The sequence below is a fragment of the Lipotes vexillifer genome, unplaced genomic scaffold (genome assembly GCF_000442215.2).
Source record: "Lipotes vexillifer unplaced genomic scaffold, Lipotes_vexillifer_v1.1 scaffold1258, whole genome shotgun sequence".
Taxonomy (NCBI): domain Eukaryota; kingdom Metazoa; phylum Chordata; class Mammalia; order Artiodactyla; family Lipotidae; genus Lipotes; species Lipotes vexillifer.
Window position 1 is genome coordinate 973,891 of NW_006773444.1, and position 10,185 is coordinate 984,075.

Sequence of the window (10,185 nt, forward strand, 5' to 3'; positions counted from 1 at the left end):
CTCCCAACCACTGCGCCACCAGGGAAGCCCTTGGTAACATGTTTGAAACATCAAATTTGACCTTCTGCAAGGCAGCAGGCCAGCTCTGGGGCTGGAGGGGTTTTCCTGCATCACAGAGAATAAACTCTCCTTGCCATTAACAGAAGCTGGGACTTATTCTCGCGTGGACTCGCCGAGGAGTGATGTAGTATTTGGTTCCCGTCCGGATAAAGAATTGGGTGCCCAAACCTCTACCCTGTGTATCGAGTGGATCTCCTCCACAACTGGCCGATCGGCACCCACCCTGCTGCCCTCACTCTTCTGTGACCCTAACGTAGGACTTGACTCTGCCCAGCAAAGGCTCTTTAATGATGAAGCTGCAGTGACATTTTCAACACTTGAGGTGGAAGCGTTTCTCAACAAAATGTTTGGTGGGAGTAGGGAAGGAAAGGAATTCCTAAGCAGAAAATTCTATGATGCTGGAGGCCTATTTCCTCAAATTTACCATTTGGGGAAGGGGGAAGCACAAACAAAACAAAACCACTGTAAGACCATGATAATAAAACTCAATACCATACCCGTCATGGTATGTGCTTAAATTGTTCAAAGGGCACAGAGGCCATTACCACTTCAGCCAAGGGGACAGCATCTCTTCCTGGGGCTGGAACCCAAGCCAGGACAGAGGGTTTCTGCAGGAAAGCAAGTAGGTTTAGGACACGAGGGGAACTCAGCCTTTGAGAGCTGTCTATTCTGCAGGCCTCTGTGGCTACAAAGAGTGACAGACACCATATCCTAATGCAGACTGACCTGGGCTGCATCTAAGAAGCTGGATACACAGCACAAGGCCAAATGTGAGGACCTGGGTCCAGAAGCATGAGCTCATCTCGCGTTTCCTGAAGGGCCTCCCACTCGAGAGATTCCTCCCCAGGCCCATTTAAAGCGTGATCTGAAGAACTACTTTCCAGCACAAGCTTTTCTGGATGGTGTCCTCAGAAAATGGGGTGAGAGTTGGCCGGCTTTTCTGCCGCTTCCATCGCACCATGGAAGTGGCTATTGGCTGGCATTTTAAGTCACCAAACTCCAAAACAGCCAGCCAGTTCTGTCTTTGATGCTACTGGAAAAAGTCACCCAGAAGGAAGAGGAAACCACAGCACAGTGGCAGAACCCGATGGCAGTCATGGAGGAACCGAGCTGCTGTCTGGTCCCCGGGGGTCTGGATTCACCGGACCTCAGCCTGCAGAGGATGAGAACTTCTAGCCAGGCATCCCTGCGTGCCCTCCACAGGGCCTCAGCAGGTCCTGGGGCCACACAGGAGGGGACTTTCCGGACACTGAAGGTGGTTGCCTGGTTATTCCTGCACACTCTCATTACCTCCTGAGCCGGCCTCCCCAGGTGACTCCCACCTGCTCACAGGGGGACCAGCACCGCCTCTGATCCGCTGGCCCTTTGATGAGGGGTCGGGCATCTTTCCCCCCGAAGCTGGTTTAATGAAGGGACTCCAGAGGCACCCTAGGGCCACCCTCACCACTGCTCAGACCTGCCTCTCTGCCCCGGTTTCCTCCTCGGTGAGGGCAAAAGGACTGTCCATCCACCAGTGAGTCTTAAGTCACCCCTAAGTCACTGAGCACAGCGCCAGGCACATGGTGAGTGACAAGTGTTTGCTGAATAAACGAGTGAATTGGATCCTGTCTTTGCTGTTTGCGGTTGTACGTGGTGAGACGTTTTCCCTGGCTCAGGGCAGAGCATCTCTGCCTGGATTGTGGCTGGACTCCATCCGGCTCTCAGAAAGTAGCAAGATATACTCGTTTAAAGCAGTACCCTCAGGGGATTGCCCCATAAAGTTTCTGCAGTCTTACAAAGAAGAACACTAGGCAATGAGACACTCTCAGAGTGTCAAGAAAGACTCAGGTGAATTAAAGAAACTGACTAGACCATCATTGCTAAGGGCCCCAAGCATGCCCTCTGGTCTCAGTGGTCCCCCGGTATGAATGATGCCATGGACAAAATCATCTCCCCCCACATTCACATTGATCCCCCAACTCCCAGTGTGACCGTATCTGGACATGGGGCCTCTAAGGACACAATTAGGGTTAAATGAGGTCATAAGGGTGGGCGCTAATCTGATCGGATTTGTGTTCTCAGAAGAAGGGACACAGAGAGCTCGCTCTCCCTGTAACCCCACCAAGAGGAGGTCGTGTGAGCACAGAGCAGGACAGTGGCCGCCTATGACCAGGAAGAGGTCTCAGCATGAAATCACCTGCCGTCACCTTGACCTTGGGCTTCCAGCCTCCAGATTGTGGGGAGTAAATGTCTGTGTTCAGGCTGCCCCGTCTGTGGCATTTGTAAGACCGCCTGAGCTAAGACAAAGACAGACACCATTATCAGGGTCTCTGCCTCCCTCTCTGTAATCCCAAATCCCAAGTTCAAGGGAAGAGTAAAAGGTAGTAACAAAGAGGACTGGTTACCCCAAACCACAGTAACAGGGGTGGTGGGTGGGTAATGACACTGATCTTTGGGGTTTCTCTCCATTGCTCCTCAACTATCCTTTTCGTTCCAACTTTTTTTTTTTTTTTTTTTTTTGCTTACCGCGCTGTATAACCATAACTTCTTTTGGAAACACTTCCTTCTCTAAGTGTCCTCTTCAAACACTTCTTCCTTCTTGCTCTAAAATGACAAGCCATTTTGAGAATTTGGACTTAATTTAGCCCACACAGGATTAGCAGAAGAGACTCTCAAAAAACTTGCCTTAAATACTTAATTGCTGAAATGAGATGTACTGATGATTTTGCAAAAAAAAAAGTATGTTAGCATCAGACTCATGCCCTTAACCTCAGAGACTAGGAGAGCAAAGAATGAACACCATGGGTTCCCTTGGAAGAACGGTTGTCTTCTACATTTCTGAATGAGAAACTGTTCTGTTCTTTTAAGACTTTGAAAGGAAAGGCATTTAAAAGAGAGATATTTTGAATTTCAAAGCAAAAATAATTCGTTTCTTTTGAGCTTTTCTGTCCTTGAGAACACGAATGAAATCTTTCGGCAGGAATGAATAATGCTTTAATAAGACAATATCAAGGTAAGTACATTGTGCTCCTTACTGCCCTCTTTATATCTTTGTAAGTGTGAAGAGAGACATTAGGTCAGTACGCGGGCCTCTCACTGCTGTGGCCTCTCCCGTTGCGGAACACAGGCTCCGGACGCGCGGGCTCAGCGGCCATGGCTCACGGGCCCAGCCGCTCCGCGGCACGGGGGATCTTCCCGGACCGGGGCACGAGCCCGTGACCCCTGCATCGGCAAGCGGACTCTCAACCACTGCGCCACCAGGGAAGCACTTGTCCCAACTTTTTAATCTCTGTTCCCCGAATGAATCTTAAGTGTTCCCAATGTAAGGATGAAATTTATTTTTCGGCATTTGTTTGTTTTTTAGGCGCAAAAAAGTCTTTTATACAGTATCTAAGCTTCTTTTGCTCACTCATTCACCCATTCACTTAGACATTAGGTCCTACTGTGTGCCCAGCTGTGGGGATTCAAAGGAAATAAAATATAGCTCTAATTCTCATTTGGTCTATCCGAAAGATTTCACATTTTTAAGGGTGATTAAAAGAACATGCAGATTGCAGACTTCCTTGAGCGTTACACATTCAAAAATTCAATACTGAACATATCTACAGGTAATTTCTGCCCATCCTGAGCAACTTCGGTATTATTTCTGCAGTACTTGACATCAATAGCACAAAGAAAACAGATGGGAATAACTTCAAATTTTATCCTTCACTTTGGATATTTATCAATTACGTTATAATGATACTTCAAACTTAAAGAGAAAGATAACTTGGGTTTAAATCTAAACAAAACACTATTCTTACAGCAGAAAAAGGGATTTCCCTCCTCTACTAAGTTATTTTTAAGTTGTTAAATTTATTTTTAAATTTAGAAAGTGAGTAGAATTTTTCTAGTTCTTTCTTTAAAAAATATTACTTTACAAATACGTGGAGATTTCCAAAAAATGGTTTGCATGAGTCGGTGGTTTCAGTAAGAAGAACCTGGTCTTCTTTCAGGTGTGGTTCTTTTTGAAATCCTGGCAGAGCGCTGGACAGGTCAAGGAACAGCCCATGCCAATCCTGCACTCCCTAAATGCAGAGGGCACATGGGGACCAGGCTGTTTGGGAACCACATGGGAGTCAGAGAGGCCAAGTCCCATTTCCGTCCGGCTGGGCTGATGGATGGACCTCTTCCTTCTCCAAGGGAGGGCGCTTCCATCTAAATCACAAAGCTTGCCTTGGCCAGGCTGCTGGGGATCACTGAGATGCTTACACTAACCTACAACTCCCTCTTGCCGTCATCATGCCGGCGAGACCCTGGGCTCACTCTCGGGGATCCCGAGCTCATCCGGATATGCTGACGTCTGGCAGAGCCATGGCACACACGGCAGCAGGGCTTCTCAAAGTCTAACATGTGTTCCGAAAGTTCAAGCGTGTTAAAGCCCAGATCGCTGGTCCCACCCCGGGGTTTCTGATTCAGTAGGTCTGAGCAGGAAATTTGCATTTCTCACAAGTTCCCAGGCGATGCAGCGGCTCTTGGTCTGGGGCCGCACTGAAAAACTACTGCATCCTCGGTACTCATGAAATGAGCATTGAGTACCTAGCAATGACTGGATTAAAAGGTGCCACAGTGTCAAGTGTACAAATCACGTTAAGGTCGCTACTTCCAGATATAATGTTAAAACAAACAATCTGCGTGCACTGTCAAATCACAGACTGGTTGAATGGGCCTAGTTTCTTGTGCCGGATCGAGGCCAGCAGGTGGCCCGAGCCCTGGGTAAGGCAGACTCTGGTGTTACAGAGTCAGAGTAAGTCCAGTCTGGCAGCTTCACCTGGCAACACAGAAGCGGGACATGGCAAGATGCTAGCAGGGCCTGCCCAGAGTGGGTCTATTGCCCAGAGGCTGGGCTCTGGGTTTGAGGCCAGGGTCACTGGCAAAAATCCAGTCTTATGGCCGCTTAGGTCCTGAGCCCATCAACGAGGCACGGGGGAACAAGCCGCAGCAAAATGACCAGGGGTGCCTGCATCTTAGGCACACGTCAGAAGCCCGGTCATCAGGACGACGGCACCAAATCAGAGAGTTGGTCACATCCTCACAAAACCTAAATGTCACCGGGGCCAGGCAGCTGCCCCAGCCTGCAGGGGGTCTGAGTATGTGACCAGAGGGAGAGAGGGAGCTATGCCGATTGGAGGGACATGCCTTCTCCAAAGGCGTTCAACTTGTAAAACTGTTTAAAACACACTGCTAGTTGGAACACCTTGACCTAGAGACAGGGATTTCAGAGGCTGGAGCCTGACAGTTATCCTCACTGCATGGGATGTCGTGAGCGGCTATCTGGACAGGTGTGGACGGGCCATCTCCAAAAGCGGTGCCTTCTGGTGAGGTTCTGACCACAGAAACTTGTGTTTTTCTTAACTCCAACCTCAGCATCTTTGACCTCTATCTTGGAGGTCATCTGACTTGAGAATCTAGAGCCTCCTGTATCCAGGTCATACGGGAGCAGGTTTTTCTGTGTGCTTCTCACTTGGCAGGTAAGTCAACCAGCCCCCTGGGGGACCTGGAACACAGCCTGGATATCTTTAAAGTTCCCTGTCAGTGCTTATTTTTAAAACGCACGTAAAATTTGCATGCTACCTTTAATGTAGAACTCTTGTTCACTATGTGTATATGTTAAATGAACGTTCAGATGCACCAGCTTTCTCCTGACTTGCCTAGCGCGGGGGTGGAACCTTGCATCCCCAGAGGCACGTGCAGTCTTGTTAGCGGCAAGTGGAGCCATAGGATGGCTTCCAGGATACACGCTGGGACCCGGCCAGCCCTCATGTCCAGGCCACACATCTCCCCTTCTCAATCCGGGTTCCAACAGCAGTACACTTCCGCCTTCTTGTACAAACTGGTCCTTTTGCAAATGCTATTTATTTCCTTCTATTTGCTGGGATGTCCTCCTCCTAGTGTCTCATGCAAGCTAAGTGTTCAATATGTATTTCGCTCAATGAATAAATGATCATTTTCATTTTTTTAGTCTATCGGGATCCCACAAAAGGAGACTGCCTCTCGGGAGGATGGGTTTAGCACCAAATCCAAAACCATAACAGCACCTTTTCACAGGATAAGCAAGGAGCTGATAATCTATGGTCTGCCCCTTAATCAGGCTATTTCTTCACAGGAAAGATTCTCATAAAGAAACTTAGTAACTGGAGGCTGTTGATGACAAATAAGGGATTTTTAAGGCAGTGAAAATACTCTGCATGATACTATAATGGTGGATACATGTCATGATACATCTGTCCAGACCCAGAGAATGTACAACACCGAGACTGAACCCTGATGTAAGCCATGGACTTTGGATGATGATGACATGTCAGTGTAGGTTCATCAATTAGAACAGAGGTACCACTCTGGTAGGGGATGTGGATAACGGAGCAGGCTGGGTGTATATAGGGGCAGGGGGTATATGGGAAATATTGCTGCTTTCCTCTCAATTTTGCTGTGAACTTAAAACTGCTCTGAAAAATAAAGTCTTTTAAAAAACTGTATCTTTTAAGTGAAAATGTAAATCAAGTTAAACCAAGCCTATTATTTGGAGAATGGTCCTCTTCTGGCAGCATCCCCAGCATCAAAACTGCCCTTTCCAGCTTCACCCCTTTCACACACTGGTGCTAGAGAAGAGCCAGCTTCCTTCAGGCCCTGGAGCCACGAGCTCACAGGGAGCAGGGTTCAGGCCACGGGGCCTTGCTGAAGCTAAAAGCCAACCACACACCTGCTTTCTCCGTAGGGAGCGTGGCCAGCACCTTGATGGGCAGGTGATGGAGGACAGACCAGGGTTGGGCTCGCTCACTCCTCCCCTCCCCTTCATCTCGGAACAGGTGAACTCTCTCCAGAAGGGATTCGGAGGACGATACCTGTGCCATGGGAGTCCTGTGCTGTTTTACAAGGCCGGGAACCTGCAAATCCATGCATGGTTGTAAACTTGGCTATTATAAATGGGGTCTGACAGCCCACAGAGGCAGAATCGCAGGACTGAACATTGAGAGAAATTTCCTCTGTCCTGCGAAGGAAATGCTTGCCTTCTCCTGTCCTGGGCCCCTCGGGCTTGCATGCCAACTGGACATGAGTTAATTTACCACATCAGAATGACAGGGACCCAAATCTCGATTGCCTGACGCCATTTATGAAGCTCCCTTTTGGCAAGGGGCATTTTCTCTTCAAAGCCCTTCTCTTTACTTGTCCCCCAGTTAGAGTGATGGGACCAGTGGTCTCCTGGCAGTGGCCCTGAGCAGTGCTGGTAGCACCCTTCCTAAAAGGGCACCAGAGATTCTTCCTTAAGAAAGTTCCAGAACACCCATTCCCACGTCTCATCTAAGAACATACTGAGACTTTTACTTATGTTTCTAGATCCAAAGGAAACTTTAAAAAAAGAGAGAAAGAAAAATCACTGTCATATATGCAGAATGGAATCATCAGACTCCAAGTACTAATGTGTTTTTCTTGTGAGAATCTTTCATGTTTGGAAAGGTAGTTAAGGTGCTGACTGTAAATTATAAACGACTTGCTTATCCTGCGGAAAGGTGGACATGTTCTCTGATAAAATGGAAGAGAGAAACCACACTGATAAACGATTAGTAGATCTGGTTTCAGCAAGGGTCAGGAATGTGACTTTGGCCCACTCTTGTATTATTAAAGAGTAGGACACATAAAACCAATTCCCAAAGCAAGAAGCTGCAGCGTCAGCAAGTTACAAGCCGCTAAGGGAGCCCACAGGTTGCTGCAGGAAACCCTTGGGGAAGGGATGAGTATTTACCTCTTAGAAAAGAGAAAGGTATTTTAATACTTAATCTCTACAGCTGAACCTATTCTCACAGCCGCATTGCAAAATGGCACAGTGATAACTTCTACTCTGAAAGAAAAAGAAAATTAAAGATAAAATTGGAAGAATGTGTTCAGTTTGAAAACATTTTTCAAAATAATATTTTTAATTTACAAGTGGGCATTCTATCTCTCCTCACGCACTTGTAAGATCGGACCTGTGTATTATTTAAGACGTGACCCATGAGTCCATTTTCTTAAAAGATATGTAACTAGACAAAGAAGTCATGGTTTCACAGGTGTATACTTAGCCACAAACTCAAGTTGTACACATGAAATATGGACAGCTTTTATATGTTAATCACCTTCACTAAAGTGTTTATTTATAAATGTAACTAGAAATTGGGCCAAAAAATATAAGAATGGTGAGTCAACTGTAATACAGTCACTAATAAAATTACACTCGTGGGCTTCCCTGGTGGCGCAGTGGTTGAGAGTCCGTCTGCCGATGCAGGGGACACGGGTTCGTGCCCCGGTCCGGGAAGATCCCACATGCCGCGGAGCAGCTGGGGCCCGTGAGCCATGGCCGCTGAGCCTGCGTGTCCGGAGCCTGTGCTCCGCAAGGGGAGAGGTCACAACAATGAGAGGCCCGCATACCGAAAAAAAAAAAAAAAATTACACTCGTCTATTAAAGTAGTTTGTAAACCTATGCTAATATGGCCTGCTTCTCAAGTTAAAGTTAAGTGGGAAAAGCGTATTTAGAACAAAGATCCCTCTGTAAAACAAGAAACACAGACACTTTAGAAACCTGAATATCTCTTGCGTGAACGCTGCCCACAGGGGTTACTGCCTTCTGTGGGTGCTAGGCCACAGGGATCAAGGTAAGTCCTAACTTTGGGGTCCAGAGCCTTCTGCTGGTGGGGTGGTGGCCACAAGGAGAAGCCCCACAGAGGAGCACACCCTGGTGCACCCTGCTGGTAACACTCTGGAGAGCTGCTTGGCACCCGCTTTTAGAGTTGAAGATGTCGTATCCTAGGTACATATCAATGCCTGGAGAAACATTCCTTAACTTTTTGTACACACAGCCCATAAAATAATTTTTAAAACCTATGTACCCCTTTGCCAGTAAATTGTCACCTGGAATTTTCCTTATAAAATTTAATAGTTGCAAAGGATGTGATATCAGGTAGAATCAGAATACTAAGATTTTAACATAAAACTGTTGTATCACTATTTTCAATGTACCCACAAGAATAAAAACACCCAGAGTGATGTGATTTCCACCGTTATCCATTTTTAAAAGACTCGAGCAAACTTTTTTTAAGATTTAAATATTTCATATCATTTCTTACCTTCCTTGGCTTCCTAGAAATACGACTCCCATTCACTCCTGCCTCAGAATTATACAAAACTATTTCTATGCTTGAATGTTTTTATAATTGATCACTCTATCATATTCTGCACAATAAAATGTCTAAACATGTAAATGGAATTGTTTTCTGTGATTTTGTTAAAACTTTTTATTATGGATTGAGTTACTAACAGTAGTGCAGAATTGCTCAAACAGTATAGTTACGATCTATTTTGATAAGTATCAAACATCAAGTTAGAGATTCTATTGGTAATAACACCCTTCATACTCTTCGTGGAGTATTACCAATGCTCCCGTCCTGCCTCTTGCGGCTGGGAAGGGACGGGGAGAAGAACCAGCGTGTGAGCTCGGCCACAGGTACCTTCGCAGGCAGATCAGCTCCAAATGAGGGTGCGGGTGGGAATCGAGGGTCTGGAAATTGATTCCCGTCAGTGTCAACTCCACAGGTCGGGATTTTATTGCTTAATCTAAACCTGCATTGTTTCCATTCGGAAGATGGATAACCGACGGTACTCATACTTCCGAGAGTCAGTCCGTAAGTGGACCCGAGGATGGTCACTCGGTGGGCTGCCCCCGGGCTGTGCAACTTCAGGGCCAAGGATGCTGGCCCCACCTGTCGTGGTGGTCACCTACTCTGAGGTGCGTATGGGCCTGAGAGCCCCCTTCCTTCTGAGCCCACCTCTAACAGGAGTGAGCTGCAGTCCTAAGGATGAGGGTGCGCGTGGTGGCCCAGCTGGCACGCAGCCGGGCCGCCTGCGACACTGCGAGTTGTCACTAGGCCCAGATTTACAGCCCGAGGCCCTGGTCCAGCCCAGCGCGGGAGGATGTGCCCACTCCTCAGGTCTCGGTGGATCTGCAAACTGGACGGCAGAGCCCTCCTCGCCGCGCCCAGGCCCTTACCTCCCGTTGACCACGCTCTTCTTCTGCAGCCCGCTAGGCAGCACCACGGTCATGGCCACCACCCTGCCGTCCAGCGTCTCCTTCCTGCT

General features: G+C 47.6%; 1 protein-coding gene across 1 annotated transcript in view; it reads right to left on the bottom strand.

The window, feature by feature from the left end:
- COBL (cordon-bleu WH2 repeat protein) overlaps window positions 1-10,185 on the bottom strand; it is a 447,965-nt gene that overhangs the window by 350,249 nt on the left and 87,531 nt on the right. Inside the window, exon 2 of the mRNA XM_007448340.1 lies at window positions 10,097-10,185. This exon is cut by the window's right edge and continues 130 nt beyond it. Within this exon, the coding sequence (XP_007448402.1) occupies window positions 10,097-10,185 (89 nt within the window). The remainder of the gene's footprint in view (window positions 1-10,096) is intronic.